Genomic DNA, 21,899 nt, shown 5'->3' on the forward strand with positions numbered 1-21,899 from the left:
TTAATAAACTAATGTGAAATGTGTTGTGAATTTTCCAGTGAGGTGGTAATTCTAACTTGAATGCATTGTCATTAATTTTATGAATGATCCTAAATGGTCCATAAAATCTAGGGGCTAATTTCACAACAGGGTGTCTATCTATACCTTGTAGTCTACGTTTTTCTATTCTCAACCAAACATAGTCATCAACTTTGAAATTCATTGCTTGTCTTTTCTTATTGGCTTGTTTGGTGTATGATTGCTGGGCTTTGGCAATCATGTCTTTAACCTCATCAAAGATAGTATTATGCATACTAGCAATATCATCAGCACTCTGAATTCTATTTGGCAAAGATGCAACAGGTGTAGATAATCTATAACCATAAATCACTTCAAACGGTGCTTTCTTTGTAGATGTGTGTGGTGTATTGTTATATGCAAATTGTAATAAATGCAAATGTGTATCCCATGTCTGAGGTTTAGAAATAGTATAAGCACGTAAAAGATCTAGAATAGTACTGTTAGTAGCTTCGGTTTGTCCATTAGTTTCGGGATGAAATGCAGATGAAAAATCAATTTTTGTGCCTAGGTTAGCAAACAGAGTAATCCAAAAGTTGTTACAAAATCTAGAATCACGATCAGAAATAATAACTTTTGGTAATCCATGGTTAGTGAAAACAGTTTTCAAAAACAATTGTGCTGCCAGTGATGTTGTTAAAGTTTTCTTACATGGAATGAAATATGCTTGTTTACTAAACGTATCTACTACTGTCCAAATCATACCATAGTTAGATTTAGTATTAGGTAAACCAATAATAAAATCCATAGAAATTTGTTCCCATTATCTAGATGGAATAGACAAAGGCATAAGTAATCCATACTGTTTACCATGATGTCTCTTAACTCTTTGACAAATCAAACATTCAGAAACAAAGTTAGATACATCGGTGTCGATATGCGGCCAATAAAAATCTTCAGTTAATGTACGTAAAGTAGATATGATACCTCTATGACCTTGATATGGAGGACAATGAATCTCATTCAAAACAAAAGATCGGAATGGAATTGTAACACACAATCTCTTTTCATAAAACATAAATCCATCATTATAAGATAATGAATCAATAGGAATCAAGTTATTTTGAACTAATTTATTCCAATCAGCATGAAAAGTAATATCCTGATGATAAGTATCTTTCATAGCAATCAAAGAATCAAAAGATATAACAGAAATATTATGAATGGTAGGTCTTCTACTTTATGCATCAGCCACTACATTTTCTTTACCGGGTTGATATTGAATGATAGGATGAAAACTCTGGATAAAGGATGCCCATTTGATATGTCGGTCAGATATTTGGGGTTGGCTAAGTAAATGTCTAATACTTTGTTGATTGGTCTTAATCATAAATTCTGAACCCATTAAGTAGTGTTTCCACTGTCTTAAGGCTTGTACAACAGCTAATAGTTCTTTGTCATATGTGGAATATTTCAGTTCAGAGGGTTTCAGCTTACAACTAGAATAGGCTATAGGATGATTATCTTGCATAAGTATGGCTCCTATTCTTGATCCACTAGCATCAGTCACTACTAAAAAGAATGGTCTATTAAAATCAGGCAACTGTAAGACAGGGGCATGGGTTAATGCATGTTTCAATAAGTCAAAGGATTTCTGTTGATTTTCGGACCAATGATAAACAATTCCTTTCTTCAGAAGTTTGGTTAGTGGTAAAGCAAGTAATGAAAAATTACGTACAAACTTCCTATAGAAACTAGCAAGACCAAGGAAAGATCGTAACTCATGTACATTTTTAGGTACAGGCCAATTCACTATTGCATCTATTTTCTTAGGGTCAACTTTAATTCCATCAGATGATACAATATGACCTAAATACTCAATTTTTGTTTTAAAGAATTCACTCTTTTCAGGATTTGCATACAGTTGATTATATTTTAATAATTGGAAAACCAATGACAAATGCTCATAATGTTTCTTCTCATTTTGACTAAACACCAAAATATCATCAAAGAAGACAATTACACAATACTGATATTTCAAAAATATACGGTTCATCATTCTACTAAATGTAGCAGGTGCATTAGTCAATCCAAATGGCATCACTAAAAATTCATAATGACCAAATTGTGTCCTAAATGCAGTCTTGAATATGTCTGACTTATCTAGTCTCACCTAATGATAACCAGACTTAAGGTCTATTTTACTAAATATAGCAGATCCTTGCAGTTTATCCATAAGGTCATCAACTTAAGGTCTATTTTACTAAATAAAGCTCGATAGTCAATGCACATACGATAGGTATTATTCTTTTTCTTGACTAACAGAACAGGTGCACCAAATGGAGAACTACTAGGTCTAATCAATCCTCTATTTAGTAATTCCTCAACTTGACTTTGAATTTATTTTTGCTCTATCTGGTTATGTCTATATGGTGCTTTACAAGGTGGTTGTGTGCCAGGAATCAAGTCTATTTTATGGTCTTCTGGACGTGAAGGAGGTAAACCAGGTGGTAGATCTTCGACAAAGCAGTCTTTAAAATGTGCAAGAAATTCTTTATGCCTAGGATGCATATGATTTTCTTTAACTTGCAGTTCATTCACCCAAATGAGATAAGATTTACTACTCTTGCGTAATACATGTTTAGCTTGAGTATGCGAAAGCAGTGGAAAAGCATTAAATGCATGCATACCATACAATGTAATATGTTTTCCTTGAAATTTAATATTAATTGAATGCGTGGAATAATCTATATCTGGATTATGCTGATGACGCCAAGGCATACCTAAAATAATGTCACTCGACTGTAATGGAATAACTAGAAAATTTCTTCTTTCAGTGTATTGACCAATTTGAATTTCTAAATCATGCACTTCCTGTGTACCATTATACCTAGTGCCTAAGAATGCTGCTTTGATGCGATAATGCATAGGTATAGTCTGTAACTTCAATTCCTTTACTAGCTTTGTTGAAATAAAATCATGAGTACTACCGTCATCATGCAGAATAATCTTTTCCTTTCCATGCACCAAACATTTCATAGTCAATAAAGAATGTGGAGTTGGCATACCTGGTAAAGTATCCGAAGGAGTAGTAGTGTCATCCTCATCTTCTGTGAAATCAGGCATATCTTCATGTTCGTCTTCTTCCATTGCTCCAAGGTAGTTGATATGGGCAGGTGGCTTCTTCGAATGGCAATTTCCTGCTAGATGTCCAGGTTGGTGGCATTTATAACATACTATTGGCTTGGCTTTGGTTACATTATTTGCAATAGCAGGAAGTCTAGGTACATTAGGATTTGGCTGTGGAATAGGCTTGGAATTTTGATTGACATTGGATGGTAAAGCAGGTGGTTTTGCCCAATTTTTTACGGAAAGATGATGAAGTGAAACGACCTTGATTAAATCTTCTAAATTTTGAGTTGAATTGCTTAGATCCATAGTTACCATTGACTTGGAATTGCTGTGGACGTCTGTCTCTACCTCGCAACTTGTCTTCAGTGTCGTGAGCTAGTGAAATTGCGTCTTCAAGAGTAGCAGGCTTGAACATGTTAACTTCAGCGTGGTAATGCCCAAGGAGTCCAGACATATACTTGCACTTGTGTGTCTCTTCAGGTACGTCTTCAAGCATGCGTAACTGGAGTAGTGCATTCCAAAAACGCTTTGTGTACTGAGGAATAGGCTCACGATCCCGTTGCTAAAGAAGATCCCATTGTTTTATGGCTTTCTCATGAAATTGTGGAGGAAGGAAATGCTGCATAAACTTCTTCTTGAAATTCTCCCAGGTAGTGGGACAATCTATACTCTTGCGTACTACAGTCCACCAAAGAGATGCTCTATCCACTAAATGATTAGTGACACACTTGATTTTATCTTTTTCTGCATAGGTTTCCTCATGAAAGTAGTCATCAAATTGAATAATGAATGCAAGAACAGTTTTTCCCTCTCGAGTGCCATTGAAAGTACGGAATTTGAAATTTCTTTTACTTATCTTTGATTCCTTGTGGATGGTTTGAGCTTCGAGAGTCGTGTCGATGGTACGTCGGATAAGATCTTCAGATTGAGGTTCTTCTTTGTCGATAGTCGATCTTTGTAAAGTTGCCAATTGAACTTGCAATGCTTGCCTAGCCCGTCGTTCTTCATACAATTGCATCATAATTAAGTCCAGCTTTTGCTCCATCATAGGTTCAGGTAGGTCGCCTTCAGCCATTAAATCATCCATATGTGATTCCGCCATCCTACAAAACTCAAAAGACCTTACACTCTCAAAATCAAGTTAGCGGGATGAGCGTAGCTCAAGTTCGGGAATACAAGGCTTATGTATTTTTGGGTGTGGCTTTCACAATCTTCAAAAAATCTGTGTTTTATCCTTCTTCGTATGCTGAAAATGCTTCAGCAAACCTGCGTATGCGTAGAGTACCTTCCAATGAACAACTTTGCAATTCGGAGTTTCTGCGCAGGAACAGCCCTTCTATGAGTTTTGAACAGAAGTCAGTTTTGACTCCAGTTGACTTGTTTGACTTGCAGAGTACCAGGCTAATGTGACTTGCAGAGTTTGTAGACTTGCAGAACTTGCTTGCTTTATGTGACTTGCAGAACTTGACTTGAAAGAACTTGCAAAATCTGATTGCTCTGGTGTGACCTGTGGCCTAGTTGACTTAGTTTAGTAGAGTAGCTTAAGGCTTAAGAAGCCCAATTTGATTTTGAGGTATCACAGCATGCTGTCGTCGCGTTTGAAGTCGACGAGTATATATTGACGCTGCCCGAATTGAGATTTTGGTTATTAAGCTTCTTAAAGCTTAATACTAAGCTTTATAGTTTTTGAGTTTTAAGCTTTTAAGCTTATAGACATTGAAACTTATATTTGGTTCTTGATGACTTGTATGTGAGGATGTAGGAGTAGTCCTCCGTCTCTGCAGGCTGGTCCTTCTCAGTCTGATGATGGGAATACGGGTTCTTGATCGCCAGGAATCTGCCTGTATCGACTGTTCGCGACGAGATTGACCGTAGAGCCCGATCGTTCCAGGAGCTCCGCCTTCGCACAAGATGGGTAGCGATTGGAAGCTCTTGATCTCAGCTTCACTTTGATACCACTGGTGCGCAGATCGGATGCTGCACGCTTGCGTAGTGAATGCTTGAAGGTCCCCAAGAACAATAGAACTCTACTTTTTGTACAAATTACAAGGTAAAAAGCATGAACAACATAAACAAGAGACCAATTGGGTGCAATCTCTCCCCATGGCTTGTGTGAGCACTCCACAAAGCATGTATTTTATGTATTATTCATCTTCAAGCTCAAATAATAGCCCAAATTACAAAATAGCAAGCTTTTAGCTTTTGAGTTTGCTTTAACACAAAATAGGAATAAAGCTAGTGGGCGGTGCCCAAAGAGTCTGACATGCCCAATACAATGTCCAAGTATAAATAACATAATCGTGCGCCCATGCGCATACAAAATAATAATAAATATCCAACGTCTCAATAAATAGGCGCGACAAAATATAGGCATCATGCTTAAGGTATGCGCCCATCAAAATATAAGTAATAAATCGAATACTCGCTATCCTCCAATGCTTTCCTCCGCCACTGCTGCTATCTCTACACATCAACTGAAGCATTCACAATCATTAGTAAAATAATACAATTAAACCGACAAAAGTGAATACCTAGCAGTCTTCAGCTACATAAATAAATCAACTGGTTAGAAATCAATCCTAACCTTTATTTATTACGAGTGCGCACTCTAAACTCATAAACATTTATTAATTTAATATGCATTTTGCGGAATCACCCGCTATGGAATCACCCATGTACACACTAAATTAATGAAACGCCCGAAAAGGACAAGCGTCTCCATCAACTTCTCGCACAAAGAGTCCACTTTGTGTATGAGCCCCGATCATCAAAGTTTACGGAATCCACCATAAAACCTCACAAAATCCACCGTGAAATATGCCTCCTGGCATCACTTTTCATTTCATCAAAGTAGGCATCTTAGAATATTACTTAGTATGGGCCTTATGTTTGTGAAATCCCCCATTCATTAGAATGTGTAACTAAAGTTGAAAATGACAACTGGTCCACATAGTTTGTACTTGGAGGGAGCTAAAAATATCAATGAAACTAACTATGATGCTTTGAATTCAAAGATGAAATCACTCCTCTTCTTTAAATTTGCGCATTGATATCTATGGATAGATAAAAACCAATTGAGTTAAAATGAAAAATGATTGGCCAAATGAGACAAGAAGGCCATGTTTAATATCCAAATAATGAAGCTAAGTGCCAAGGATGATGTTATCTACCATCTAAAGGATGTTAACACTCCTAATAAATGTTGTGAGATCTTAAACAACCTCGGGGAGGTCACTCATAAATATATGTATGTATCACGTGGGTTCAACATAAGGGATTCTTTAAATACAATTTTTACACTTTTTTTACATACAAAAGGGTCCCATATAAAGGGGTTACTTACAAATTGAATAGAAAAGGGTTATGTTTTATTAAGGAAAAATTTACAACTAAGGATATTTATAAATAAGACTTGAACACACGTGATATAGAGGGTATACATATAGTGAACTACCCTAGTAAACAACATCTATGGTTCAAATAGTACATTAAGGCGCAGATAGCCTTGAAACTCAAACTTAATAATGCAAAGAGGAATGAGGGAGATAATTCTAGATACTTTATCAAAAGAATAAAAGGTTATGTGGGAGATAAGATGATAGAGAATGATCTCTCTACAATAATCATTCATGATTTTAAGGAGAGATATAAATGACTTATACAAGGCCATATAATTTAAAAGATAAAACCTCTCTTGATGAGATGGAGTAGATTGCTAGGGATGAAGATAAAGACACGCAACTATGAAGAGCATTTTGAATTTAGTTCTCTATGCATTCTCACAAGCACAATTGAGAAATCCCTCTTAACAAGAAGATGAAGTGGAAGATTCAACACCAATGGAGGAAGAGCAAGACATCAATCAAAACATCCTAACAACAACAATGATCAAAAATCTTATCAAGATAACCATTTATTTAATGGAGGAGGATGCCATCCCTCTAAAGGTAGAGGGAAAGGCCTCGATGTTATAAGGGAAGTGTATCAATGGCCATTAGGGGAGATTCAAACTCGCTTTTGGGCCTTTTAAGCTTTTTGAGATTCTAGGGAATATTCCATAAGGAGAAATGAGGGTACGGTGAGGCTACTATTATGAAACTTTTGAGCTTACTTTTTTGTCAAGAGGTCAACTTGAGCATACAAACTAGAAAATGATTGGAGATGGGCGCATTAGAATCCTCTTATCAAGAGCTTTCCAATGATATGTTAGATTATATAGTTTTGAGGTACAATGGATATAGTTATCTATGGGTCTCCTTTTTTTAATAGGATGATGGCATGGCAATTCTTATAAGGCCCAAAAGTGATTCCAAATTTCCCCTAATGGGTACCTAAGAGTCCAATACCTATCCTCCCACAATTTGAGAATGTCTTCTCTATAATAATGCATATAAATGTTGTGTTATTTTGACATGAGGCCTCAAGAACCTAATCCTCTCTACAATGCCTTTTCACCCCAATTTTTGTATGTGGGAAACCTATCTCTCTTGCTCAAAGGCTATGATTCTAATGATCTTGGAGGTGGAACCTCAAGCATTGACTTTAGGAACTATGGAGCCTTTCAGTAAAGTGAATCTTCAACATGACATGAAGATTCTAGAAGAGGTGGAATCAACTAAGAAAGGATGAACTATGATATTGAAGCATTTTTCCACCATTAATCCTCTAAGTAGGGGGTTCACTAATAAGTATGTATAGGTATCACATGGGTTCAACACGAGGAATTTTTCAAAATAATTTTTAAAGATATTTTCATATACACAAGGCTACTATATAAATGGGTGATTTACAAATTGAATAGAAAAAGGGTATCATTTAGTTAAGAACATTTCATAGATAAGGGTATTTATAAATAGGCATATTATGCATAATGAACCCCCCATGCAAAAATAATTGCTAGAGATGAGAGGAACTATGCTTAGTGAGGCAAACCAATGCATGAAATTAAAAAAGGAGAAGGATAACTTAGAAGAGAGTAGAGCATGCTATAGAATTAGAATTATGAAGACTAGATACGAAGCTAGAAAGGAGAAGGATAGGCCACACAAGACTAGAGTATACCACATAATTTTAGAATTAACAAGAAGCTAAAAACAAGGTATTGTTAACATCTCACTACATGTTCCATGTTTAAATATTTGGACCAAAATCTATCAAACAAGAGCTTTGATGGGGCTTTGTCATATGACACCTCCTTTTGTTGATTCTCTCAATGCATGTATTAAGAATAATTAGGAAAGCATAAAATGTAGGTTAGAAGACCTGTAATATCATCCTAATAGTTATTTTTTCTTCTTGTTTGAATCAAAGGACATGGTGTTAAATGTTCTTGGGATAGGGAAAATTATGCATTCTACAAAGTTTTCCCTTTGGATGGTCTCATGAATTTGTCCTCCTAGTCCCTATAACCACAGCGATCCTAGTTTATGTTGAATAACCCAACCTTTCACACAATCTATATCCATTGTTGAGACCCCTTGTCTCACCTTTGGGAAAACTACTAGGGTAATAAACTGGTGCTTGGACCCATAGGTCATAATTGAGATGGATATAAGTAGGAAGTTTCAAAAAATGTCTATCATTTATGAGAATAACGTTAAGAAGTGTCCAAAAGTTTATGAGTGTTTAACAATACCCATTTAAATTTCTTAAAGTAGGGCATTTCATCAAAGATTACCCTAATCTATAAGCCAAAGAAAACAAACCCTACATAGATATAGAGAAACCTCTTGATGATGCCTTTCAAAGTGCATCTAGCAAGGGGAAAAATAAAGAGAATGACCGTAATAAACACACCATTCAAAAGGAAAAGAATTAATAAAAATTTCCCCTCCTAACTAACATTGAGATGAATTTGAGGGGCCTAAAATTACTAGTACATGAAAGTAACATCTAGAAGTCATCAATAGCCTAAAATTCATAGGAGGATGAGCTGTTAGTGAGAAATACTCAATTCTTTAAATCACTTAAGTGTTACAAATAAGGAAATTGACCTTAATGAATAGAGTGATGATTTAAAACTAGTTAATGCTCATGAGGAGGAAGTACTTGAGGGGAGTGAATCTTCTGACCATTAGGGGAATGAGAACCAACAAGTGAATTAGTTAATGAAGGGATAAGGAACACTTTCGAGCCCTAAACTTAACAAAGGCCATAACTTCAATTCAACCTTTGAGACAAAAGTTCCAAAGTGAGGGCATAGTGAGAAAAATCCCTTTCGGAAAGGGAAGGAAAGCTAAAACAAAGGCAATTTAAGAAAAAAGAATTGGTCAATTATTTAAGTCATTCTGTATGCTTATTTACCAAAGTTAAGAAATTTAAGAATCCCATTAGAGAAATGGTATTTAGTTACTAGATGAAGGATTTATCAGATAGCTCTTGAGATACTCTACCTTTAGGAATTTAGGGCAACCAGTAATACCTTGATTATACATTGTGTTATGTATACTTAGGGAGGACTAGATGAATGATTTACAGATAGCTAGACTTGGCATACTCTACCTTTAGGAGCTAAAAGCAACTAGTAACACCTTGATTATAGATCCCATTATAGATAGCTCATGACATACTCTCCCTTGAAGAACTAAAAGCAACCAATAACAAATTCCTTAAGAATTTAAAATCAATTGATAAAGTATTCATTATATACAATTGGTCAGAATAGCAAAAGTGGTGGGGCAACAACAGAGTTCATATCAAGATCATCTCAAAAGTAATAGTAGATCCTAATAATAGGTAGGTGGTTGCCCATGTTCACGTGGAGGAAAAATTTGTAGCAATTTCCATGTATGTAAATCTGCAATGCCTCTGATCATAGAAGTGGAGTATGGTTCACTACCTGATCATATTGGTTGTGCATTTTAGCATGGTGGAAAACATTGAAGAGATATATCTTAAGAAGGGTCAAGTCATCACAACGAAAGAAAGGGATTCATGTGTGAATTGCAAAATATTTCATAGTCTAATATTTGATGCCTCTCAAGACTTGGGATTATCATGGACCAAGAGCCAAAACGAGATTGAATTTGAAAAGCCAAGTGGACAAGTTAAGATAAATAAGGATAACATTGCTAAAGACCACATCAAATGTGCAAAGGACAAAGAAGGCAAGTCTAGACCAATCCACAAACTTGAGAATGTTAATTGTAGTGCTATATTGTTGGACAAGGAATAAGTAGCTAGAATAGTCCCATGGAAACCTCCTTTTTCATATTTGTAATGTTTCAGACAACACTACTTACAAGGATGTGAGCACTTGAAATGGCTCAATTGAGTGATATAAAGTACCCCCTACAACTCTACTCTAGATAAGGGTTAAACTTGTTGCAAAAAAGCTCAATGTATATCCCCCATTTTCCCCTATTGCTTTAATACATGTTTCAACTTCCACAAACAAAGGGTTTTATAAAAATAAACTTAAAAATGCCACACATAATTGAAAATACGACCGAGTCCTAAAGCCATGGGCCATTCGTGCTTTTAACTCGGAACAATGCATGTACAACCAAAGTGTGAAGTATGGAATCATGACATTGATGGGAAAGAGAAAGTTGTTGAGGTGCATAGACATGCCTAAGTACTAAATCATATCGATCTTCATGGGGAAGAGAAGGTATCTGGACAGCTCAAAAATGCACATGGCTAGATATATGATCGAGTGCTGAGGATGAGATCATGAGAGTGATATACTTTGCACACTCCACACCCTATAATGACACGTCATGTGATAAATGTCAAATTTTCGAGATATGGGCACTAGCGTTTCTATCTTAATGAGCAGACGGCTCATTGTGCCAAGGCCCAAAAGCACATTAAAGGGCCGAATCCCCGACCTCCGAATTGTATCACGCGATTATATTCACAGCATATCAGATTAGAAGATCCCCAAGCACTAATATTATTCTTGGTCCCTTGTGCTTCGTGGTGGGATCCCTTTTGTAGTAGCCAAAATCTTTTTGTAGGTCATTAGGTTACTGGTAATCGCCATTCCATGATGATATTTTATACATATAAAGAGCGTGTTAATAACGTCCCCGTCCATTGATATACTGTTATCAGATCACGCGTGATCAAAGTAATTAGTAAATTTCTTCAGGTTATCTTGTCATTCCCTTTCGTGATCATGCTCGCGAATTTCCTATTCTTCTGCAAGTGTGGTGCAAATTGTTTCCTCAATACTACATGATGTGCATGATATTACCTTTTCCCATGTATCATTATCGCCCTATAGTCAACGGTAGCTTTTCTGCATGAGCATTGAGCATTGAGCATTGAGCCCCTTACAGATTCGTACACCTACCTGCCATAATCAATATATTGCCTGTTAACTTGATTGGGGACTTTAGTGGGTTGGAGTAGTAAAGTGTCATCCCAAGAATACGAAAGTTAATAACCAGATTTGGATCTCTCAAATAAGGACACAGGCTATCTGCAAAACTGTAGCAATTCCACATACTAAAGATGTAGCTTACCACAAGGATCCATGACATAATCATGGAATTTGCATGCTTGTTCAAAGGAGCAGCTCCACATTACTTATTGTTAAAAGCGGAAAACTTTGCACCTTGATAGGCCTCTCGACTCCTTGGCCCAAAGGAGCTAAACTCATATTAAATTACATGCCTGAATTAAGGGAGCCATAGTCACGAATTTGACAAAGCCATCTAGACATACGGGCTGAAGGGATCATCATCTATGCTATAATCTGCTATAGCTGAGGCTTCTACACATGATGACACTGTCAAAGGGGATGCAATGAGGCTGGGCTCTGTGGGCTTGGTCATGATGATGATCATGGTGATGAATTTTTCTGACAGTCTGATAGAACTCGGGCAGGCCACAAGGGATGGTGAGCCCGGCCTTCTGCGCGAAGCCGAACTCTTTCTCGGCACGCTGCAGGAGCTCTTGGAATGCCGGGTGGCTGAGATAAGAGACGGGGACAAGGAACCTCTGCAGGGATTCTTCGTCCTCGCCGACATAGACGGCCACATACCCCTTCATCACGACCGCACTGTGATCACGATGCTTGAAGCTGCGGCCATGGCTGCTTCCACAGTGATTATCAGACTTGCTGCAGGAGTGAGAGCGTCTGATCAATCGTTGGTGATCATAATTGCCATGATGTACTGTACCCAGCTTGTTATATGGGCTCTGCCAGTGATGATGGCCATCACCCTGGCTGAAGGAGCGACATAGATGAGCCTTATAATGTATCCTATCATGACGATCTGGATAAACAGGATAATTATGCTATGTAATCATCTCCTTGCTCGACTTAAGACCGAGCTTTAATCCTCCGCTCGAAGAGATGCAGCGATATTGAGCCGCTGCATTAATCCCAGCCTCATGACCATCATTCATCGAATGCTCGCTCTCATCATCATCATTGGTACAACCAATGCCAGCATGATTATCAGCCCTAATTATATTATCATAATGACCATCGGCGTTCTGTGGGTCCGCGATTAGAAAATGCGGCCGTTGATTGATCATGGTAGACGGCCAACATTTCTTACAGCTGATCGTGGGGTCGGGATCCCAATTATAGTGACACTGGAAGCGATGGTTATCAGGGCTGCCTTTTCTCGGCCACGAAGGATCACCATAGATATGAAGCTCCCGTTTTCTCGGATAAGAGTTGGAGTGCTGCAGGAGCATGAGCCTGCGCCATAGCCAGCGCCGAAGCTTACCCATAACGAGAGAGAGAGAGAGAGAGAGAGAGAGAGAGAGAGAGGAACAAGAAGACGATGACTATGACGAGGAGGAGAGAACTGACTATGCTTGGTCTAGTGGGCTTATACAATCTCAATACGAGACGTAATAGCATACATATAAGGCCTCCCATCCTCCAAATATACTCCAGGAAGCAACCCCAATGTCACCACACTATTTGCGGCCATTATAAGTGATCCCTATCAATCAACATCGACTAATGGTATAGTCCATACGATTACCGTCCTACCCGTCAGACTTTTCCTTTTTGCTTGAAGGTTAAAAGGGGGTGGCAATTATTCCAATTATTGAACCGTCCCTTGGATATACAAGATCTTGGAGAGATGTACAGAATTTCGATAAAAGGAAGAGCGATCCTTTCGAACGGATAGAGCTCCCTTGGTATATCCTTTGATACATAGTCGTGGGGGTCACTTTGTGTACCCACTCCATAAGACTTGTTCTAAACTTACTCGCAACTCAATTCTCCACATGTGTGGCCCTTCCACCCTCACATATATCCTACTTGCCAAGGCATTTGTTTGTTCATCTCAAAAATCACTTTGCTTGGGGGACCATCAACACCACTTCACCATCACCACTTATATGAGCTCTACTACTCTTAGATATTTCGTTGCATCTTTGAGACTTGTGGCCAACATGCTACCTAAATGCATGAAATAATTAATATGGTCACAACCTCTTGCTTTCAGCTTGAGTTAAAATATTTCACTAGAAATATGTGATGTTATGATGGAGAGAGGGATTGAGATCCATGTATATCTTTTGTTCTGTTCTTGATTTGCTTTTGTCATTTGTGGTAGATGTAAGCTATCAAGTTCATTAAACACATATTTTAGATTTTGTAAGCCATGTATAAAGCATAAGTATATTTATAGATAATCTTTTACACCTTCAACAATAAGATTTTTTCATCCAATATTTAATTGGAAAAATCTTGGTAAAGTAAAATGATTTTGCAATGCCACATTTCCTTTTTGGATTACCTAAAAACAGAAAGTCCTTTGTGATGCTTGTCTCTTAATCATTGAAGCACACTATGCAGTAGCAAAAGGCTGTCCTTTAGAAATCTTTATGTACACTTCCTTGATCCATTCATTATCTAGGATTGTCTATTGTGGTAAGAAATTCATTATACCTCTCTCTAGCACGTTACAAACATCAAGTATGTCACATGTTAGATTGAACCAATGCATATATCTATAGAGCTCTAACTTGCATTTATTTGATACAATTTTTTAAAGAAGTGCAAATATATGTCATTATTCATTAAATATTGTACCTTTTGCAATTTCTAAATGCTTTCAAAGAAGTAGGCATTAGCCTTTCATACAAAAAGTGGCTTTCATACAAAAGACTTATCTATCAATATATCACTATGTAAGTATTAAATATTGTAGTCAAAAGTATTATATTGATTCGAAAAAAGTAAAGAGACACACCCACAGAGAGAGAGAGAGAGAGAGAGAGAGAGGCAACATGGTCATAAGGTGATTAGGTTTGCTTTTTTAATATAATTTATTTAGTATATTTAAATGTAACTTAAACATAAAATCACAAGAAAAATAATTAATCAAATACTAATGGAGGCTAGTTCGATGCACATAATTTAGTCATGTTTTTTAATTGATTGATTTAATAAATCGTAGTCACATTATAGCTTGATATTCTTGCCCTAGTTTTGATAAATTGGGTTGGGTGGGTGGACACTAGGTATATCTTAGTGTTGTTACTCTAGCTTTGTACATGAACGAGGTGTGGGTACTCTTACATTCATGAAGGTTCCTTTTGGGAACTCCTCGATTATTATTATATTACTTAAAATGTAGGATTTCATTAAGTATCCCCAAAATATAATATTGGTAAAGTTGGAATATCTCAAACATCTAGGACTCATGGTTAGTACCTTTTTTTTCATAACTTGAAACTTGTTGCTCTAAATTTTGTGCCCAGTAGCTCAATAGTTTCCATTCTCAAAGTGCATCCCAACAATGGGTTATATGAAAGGGTTTCGAGATACATATTGACTTGTGATCCACACTCCCCACTTTTAACAATTTACAACAAGTGGAAATTGAGATATTACCAAAATCATGAATAAGGAGTTCTAAACTTCACAACATGTTTCATATATGTTTATAAGATGCATGAAGGTTAATTCTATAGATTCATGAGTATTGTCACATTATTTAGAGTTTAGGCTATCATTAAATGCCTCAATCTTTACTGCTTGTTTTTTATATGTTTAACTCGTAACAATAGTGTACAAACATAGACGCATAAAATAGAGTTTGCTCTCAAAATATAAATATGTGAAATATATCCTCGCAATCAATTAAGGGGTAAGAACCTTCATCGTTTCATTTTTGTAATAATCATATCCAAATTTTAGGTACACCTCGAAGAACATATTAGCTTTTATATTCTACCCAAAAGCTCATTGATCCTACGATTTGGATTGTTTCTTTTGGCAGTGACTTGAATGAATCTATGATCATTACAAGGGATTGGAAGCATGGAGACGAATGCTAGTCATGATTTTTTTCAACATTGCTATATAGCAACACATTACTAAGAGAGAGAGAGAGAGAGAGAGAGAGGGAGAGAGGGAGAGAGGGAGGGAGGGAGGGAGGGAGGGAGGGAGGGAGGGAGGGAGAGAGAGAGAGAGAGAGAGAGAGAGAGAGAGAGAGAGAGGTGTACAAATGTAGACGCATAAAATAGAGTTTGCTTTCAAAATATAAATATGTGAGATATATCCTCGCAATCAATTAAGGTGTAAGAACCTTCATCATTTCATTGTTGTAATAATAATATCCAAATCTTAGGTACACCTTGAAGAACATGTTAGCTTTTATATTCTACCCAAAAGCTCATTGATCCTAGGATTTGGATAGTTTCTTTTGGTGGTGACTTGAATGAATCTATGATCATTACAAGGGATTGGGAGCATGGCCATGAATGCTAGTCATGATTTTTTTCAACATTGCTATATAGCAACACATTACTGAGAGAGAGAGAGAGAGAGAGAGAGAGAGAGAGAGAGAGAGAGAGAGAAGGAGGCTAAATGAGAAGGAAGACCATGAAGGAGAAGTAGATACCACAAAGGAGATGTTCTTCTTTGGCCATTGATATAATCTCTTTCTTTTCATCTTTCTTCATTTATCTTTAGAGAAATAGAGGGAGAGGAGATGGAGATAAAGAGAGAAAGAGAGAGAAAGGCATCTTAGCAGTCCATCAGAAAGAGAGTCTAGGAAGCTCCCCCTGGCACTCCCATGGAATGTTACGGGGTTTGCAATCTAGGACTTCCTGCGTTTGCCACATAGTGGAAGTATTCCAACCGTTCCCACTTAGGACTGGTGTGAATCAGGGTTTCCCCTAATGGTCACTTTCCTAAACGGTAGCTAGCGTCGAACCCTAGGCGAAGTACTTTACGCAGAAACGCCAGGGACGAAGCAGATTCATGATGCACTTGGTTCAAGGAGAATGGGAAACGAGAGGGATGCAAGGCTCAACCTCTCTACCCATAAGGCATAGTCCCATTCCGTTCCCTTAAAACAGCGTAAATCGGAATTCTAGTACCCTAAACTCTAGGTTAGTGCCCTTGCTATTCATTTCCTTTGAGAAGAGCTCCTTGCTGTCCATTTCGATTGAGAAAAGTTCTCGGCCAACCGGGACCACCCATCCGTAGAACGGACCCATGGCCACATCCACCACACTTTCATCAAGGTTGCTTTAGTTGTCTAATTACCTACCACATTTAGTTAGACATGCATAAAACAGCTTCCTTAATTAGCTAGTTAGGCACTGGTTTCTTCACGTAATCTTAGCACTTGACATAGAAAAACAGTGCCAAACAAGTTCCTTTTCAACAGGTTATCTTACTTATCTTTGGAATACATCCATAAAGTCCAACCCACAGGCTAATCCATAATCTGTCGAAGGCAATCCATAATCCGCTCGAAGGCTATCTAGCAATCCACAGGGATTACTAATCTAAGATTCTGCCCTATATGCGGGCCTCGAGATCCAATCCCGAGTCACGTTGGCCTCTTGTGCAGGGCCCGGAAGGCAAGGAATTTATGTCCACAACCCCCCTTTGGCACCCAAGTGTCCTCCTGCTCCAAGTAGTGCCCAACGGAGAGACCTCACGTGGCGGGTTTGGTTCACATTCTCGGTGCGGCTAACAACCCCCTTGGTTAGGGTCAGGCAGATAGTTGGAGGTAACTGATGCTGCCTCTCCCTTCAGGCCTTCAACCTGAAGCATTAATTAACTTTTCATCTTTTAGTTCCTTGAGTAAACAATGCAAACAGTGCTCCTAAACTGTTACAAGCACAATCAATCCAGTGATCGTTTATTTGGCCAACTGCTAAGGAGTGTATCTTTTTCTCCAAATGCATCCGGCATTCGATCCAGGATCAATTGCAACTTGACAAGATACCCAAGGGTCTGTTTGTTCACCCTTTTGTCCTTGGGTTAGGGCTGTATCCTGTTAACCTAGCTTAACCAACACCTTAGGTTTCATAAATTAACAGTAACTCCTGGTGACCATGTCGCTCTGATTTGATTGATACTTTGCTTACCAAGCAAATACACATCTTCCGCTAACTTGGCAAATCAGCCCAAGAAAGGTGATGTAGTAGGATGACTACTCATCCTCTTGTAAGTTAGACTTGCGCTAAAACCTGCCAACCTCATTCCAAGGAGTGGCAAATCCCTCTTGTGATTAAACCACAAAATTGCGTGACGATGCAACTTGTTGCACAAGTATCGCTCTTAACTCATGGGATCATTTCACCCATTGAGCGGTGTTTCCTGGTCAAGGAATTTATGTTTAGACAAGATGCGGGATTATGGTGTCTTCTTACCCAACCCAACCCTAATTATACTAGGCCGACAACGTTCGATCCTAGGGTTTCCAAACTCAATCCAAGTTTTAGCATTAGACCGAACGATCCTTAGGGTAGAAATCCTAGATCATTGTTTGTATGAGCGTCCAATTGACCCAAACATTCCGTGAATGTGGGTAGGATCTTTGGGTTTGAGGGTTTCGACTTGGCAACAAGTGCGAAACTAGGCCGAATCCTTAACATGCTAAACCCTAGCTAGCACTTGGGGTATTTATCGTATCGACTGAACCATACCTATACAAATCCACAATACACGTAAACATGCGATTCATTGCTTCAACATACCACTAGATTCGCAATAACCCTATCCTTTCTTGCTAAAAGTCAAAACGCATGATAATTTGCAGAATAACTTTCATAGGACCTACTAGGACTTACATTAAAGAATCATGCCTACAACCTTTTCGTCTAGGCATTTGAGTTTCATGCTTTGATAAGTCATGCAATCCTTTCTAAATGCAACTCGATGAAAATGAAATTTATGCACGACGAATATGCAACATGCATCCCTTTCCTAACTACAACATAGTGAATGAAGTTCATGCAAAGTGAATATTGTAGGACTAGTGTTGACTTATTCCATTTTACAAGCATATGCCACATGCAAATCCATAGATTCATTTCCGTGCTCTGCAATTCTTTTTCGAATAACATCCTACGGGTGAACGGCTTTTTCTCATGCGAATCATTACGAGGAGGATATTGCCTAAAAATGTGACATACACTTATTCTTTCCATGTCCAATAAAAAATGCACTTAACAATTTCACCCCTTTGCCCTAAGCAATAGGCGTTTAGACTTATTACTTTGGAAATACGCCAAAATAGCAACATGTAGCTAATCTCCTAAGACTAACAACTCTAGAAATGCAAATGATCCAATTGCGTGACATGCATCATTCCTTATCTATCTTTCAAAGAGATAATTCATCGAATGTACCTTTATCACTATTATTTGAACTAACAATAGGCGAGAAATGCATTATCCCTATGCTAGGTGAATTAGAAACATGCATAAGTGCTTTAAAGCATTTCTTTATGTGGAAAATAAATTCATGAAACCTGGGTTTGTGGATCCGCGGTGATGTCCACGTGAATGTTCGGGAAAGAACCTCCTACAGGCGCACCTTGCGACTTCTTGGGAGCCATCGTTAAGGACTTGAACTCTGCGGATTACCCTCACTTCTATGCATTCTCCGGACAGCCTCAAGATGTGCCTTCTCTCTCGTACGCAGGAGATTCCTTCACCGAAATGCGGATCTTTGAAAATACCGGGGCTTGTGGGATTTGGGCTTATGGGAAGGCTTGTGGGGTTGGAGCTTTGCTTGTGGGAATGGGGCTTTCACGAGCCTGGTTTAAAAACTGGGGAGGGTGCGTAGGAAAAATGCCCAAGCCTTATCGCTTTAGAAGCTTCTGAACTTGAGCAAGCCCGACGTGGAAGAAAGGAGGCCAATTATTGGGTAGATGATTCCGTTGACGAAGGGAGGGGATTATGAGGACAATGGCATGGGAAAAAATGGCGACATCAGCAGCACCGTAGGCAGTAGTCGGCGGCCTTGGGAGTGGCGATGGTCAACCTGGCGATGGCGTCTCCAGCACGGTGGCCACGAAAGCATTCTCCTCCTTATCCTTCCTCAGTGTAGCCCTCCACTTCCCTCTCTGAACATCTGCTCCTCCCCCTTCGATCCTCCCGTTCGGCAGCCTCTCCCTAAAGTGCCCTACTCTCCCTCTTCTCTCCTCAGTACGGCGATGGCAGTAGCCGTTCGTCCCATCCTCCTTATCCCCCACTAAGGGGTGTTCTTATATAGGCTTAAGGGGAGGAGAGGGAAGGTCCACCACGTGGGTTGTGCATGGCTTCCCCCCTCATGCAACCCACACCACTCACCTAGCCCATTCCTCCCCACACTCCCCTCTCCTCCAGCCATGTATTGGCTGGGGGAATTAGTAAAAAAAAATTTGCATTATTTTCATCATTATCCATTTTTCCCCCTCCAAAAGGGTGTTTCCCCACGGTTATGCAGTCTTGAACCCCCCTGAGCTCAATTTCACAATGCGGAGGCCTCGTTTTTTGTGCGTTGTCGAAGGGTTTACGAAAGCATAGTCGCGTCTTCAGAAGACCTTGATATATATCAAGATGGAAGATCAAACAAATAAATAATCCAATGTCAGAGATGGTTCTAGCATTCAACTCTGAGTCATATATTAACCATACAATAATTCCAGATTTCAATCAATAAATTCTGTTTTAGCTTCAGCATGTCATACAGGTAAAGTATACCAATAACATTCTTGTAATCCACTGATGGTATATGATGTTATTCTTGTAATCCACTGATGGTATATGACTCTCTTTATAGTGAGCTCAATCATCAAGTTTTCAGGGTTACTCCAAGCTGAATAGAATGAATAGGTGATATTATATTGTTATGATGGGCTGTTTCTGTAACCTTTAAAGAACCTTGCAGTTTTCATACATGGTTACCACCTCCTTATGTAAAACCTTGGAGTTTATCTTATCCAAAAATTTAAGGTATGTGTCATGAAAATTGGGCTCAATACTTTGCGAACAGTATTCAGCATCTCAGTTGGTGTTAAGCGAACTTTATTTGCCACCTTCTTCACCATGGGGCTTAGCTTGGGGAAGAGGAAAGCTGATGGTCTGGATTTAGGAGAAGCAGCTGGATTGATATACAGGCATCGATGCCTTGAACAGAGCATTAGATTCAGGATCCACAAGGCTCATAAAAGTTGGAGCTTCAAATAGTTCTTTTGCAGGGCATTATCAATCATCCACCAAGATCTTCTTAAAATCAGATTACCATATTATGGGTTCTCCATATCTCTGATAATTGTTGTTTCAATAGAGTTCCAACATAAATTCCAATTGACCATGAAATTGATTGGGCTGCCCTGCATTCTGTACATCAGGTCCCAGAATCCCTGATCAATCCTTCTTCGTCAACTTCTTCTTAGCTTGCTTGTGGATCCTTTCTCTGTTCTATGGAGAAATAACATGGAACAAGAGGTTGAGCAACAGAAAATCATAAATGTCCTGGAATTCATCACGCTGCCAGTCCAAATTTTGGTCCATATCCATCTGCTCACTCCCAATTATCGGAGGTAGTTCAGAAACAATAACCTTGAACACGTACACCCTTATCCTTCGCTGCCCGAACAGCTAACAAAAGTTCCAACAAGTCTGATCGAGGCTGTGCTCCGGCCTGTCATCAACTTGGAGAATAACATCCATGGCACATTCTGGTCTCTGCTGAGTCTCCGCTTTCTCTGCTTCTTTCTGAGCAAGCTTCCGTTGAAACTTCTTGTCAATCATATGCTTCCACAGAGCCTCTTCTGACTTGTTCAATAGATCTCCAGTCAGTTTGCATATTACCTTGTCCTTGAAAATAGGACTCTGCTCGAACACATTAAGAGGAGGCGTTCGCTGGCGGAGGCACAAATCGAATTAGGCACGGCGGCTTGCGGCTTATCTTGCTGCTGCTGTACCAGAGTTTGTCAGCAGCTAGCATCTCATGGCCTGTCTCCACACATCGGTTTTGTTTTAACCGTCGACGTTGTCTGAGCTCGTCATCATATGTGTCTTGTAGTACGTCCTTGTATTCATCTTCGCCACTGCAACTTCGTCCACCACTCTTCCTGCATCATTTTGTCCTTAGCCTTTATCTTCCCACTTTGCCTCTCCTAGTCCGTCGTCTCTTCACCACTCTGCGTGAAAACTCCTTATTGGGATGACCAATGAGCAGCTAGTTTGATTCTTTGCTCGACATGAGATCCGCGAAGGCATATCCACATCCATGCTATGGTTTTTTTTTCTCTCCTCGCAGTATTGCAGTGCCCATGAGCTATTCGTCTTCAAGTCCTCCATCTCCCTATGCTCTGTTCTGCTTCCCCGTCTATTTCCCTCCTTCCTCCACAAGTACAAATGGCACAAGAAGATGGGTAACTGATCAGATGACTTGATTGCAGGCTGGCCATCGACAGCAATATCTAGAATCCCCACAGCTGTAATCTCTTTTCCTGGAGGCAAAATTCTCTCTACATCTAGAAGACCAACAGGATAAACTCCGCAGAATATTGCTTGCAGAAAAGTGTATGGAGATGCTTGAACAGGAT

General features: G+C 38.9%; 1 protein-coding gene across 1 annotated transcript; it reads right to left on the bottom strand.

Annotated features, from left to right (window-relative positions):
* Window positions 1–10,376: 10,376 nt before the first annotated feature.
* On the bottom strand, window positions 10,377–21,099 carry LOC148029736 (uncharacterized). The gene is made up of 3 exons (XM_087687110.1): window positions 20,964–21,099; window positions 20,328–20,446; window positions 10,377–12,378 (listed from the first exon to the last, which is right to left on the bottom strand). The coding sequence occupies exons 1-3, from the start codon at window positions 21,097–21,099 to the stop codon at window positions 11,827–11,829; spliced, it is 807 nt and encodes a 268-aa protein (XP_087543236.1). The 3' UTR covers window positions 10,377–11,826.
* Window positions 21,100–21,899: the final 800 nt, after the last annotated feature.

This window comes from Lygodium microphyllum, chromosome 10 (assembly GCF_053477565.2).
Source record: "Lygodium microphyllum isolate KBCC chromosome 10, Lygodium_microphyllum_v1.1.10, whole genome shotgun sequence".
Taxonomy (NCBI): domain Eukaryota; kingdom Viridiplantae; phylum Streptophyta; class Polypodiopsida; order Schizaeales; family Lygodiaceae; genus Lygodium; species Lygodium microphyllum.

Excerpts from the sequence above, each read along its gene's own strand:
- LOC148029736 (XM_087687110.1), bottom strand. The coding sequence starts at position 21,099 with ATGATTGACAAGAAGTTTCAACGGAAGCTTGCTCAGAAAGAAGCAGAG. Across the intron at positions 20,447-20,963 it reads GCACAGCCTCGATCAGACTT|CTGCTTCTCCTAAATCCAGA; the intron begins GTTGGAACTTTT and ends ATATCAATCCAG. Across the intron at positions 12,379-20,327 it reads TGCTGAATACTGTTCGCAAA|CATAATTATCCTGTTTATCC; the intron begins GTATTGAGCCCA and ends ATGATTACATAG.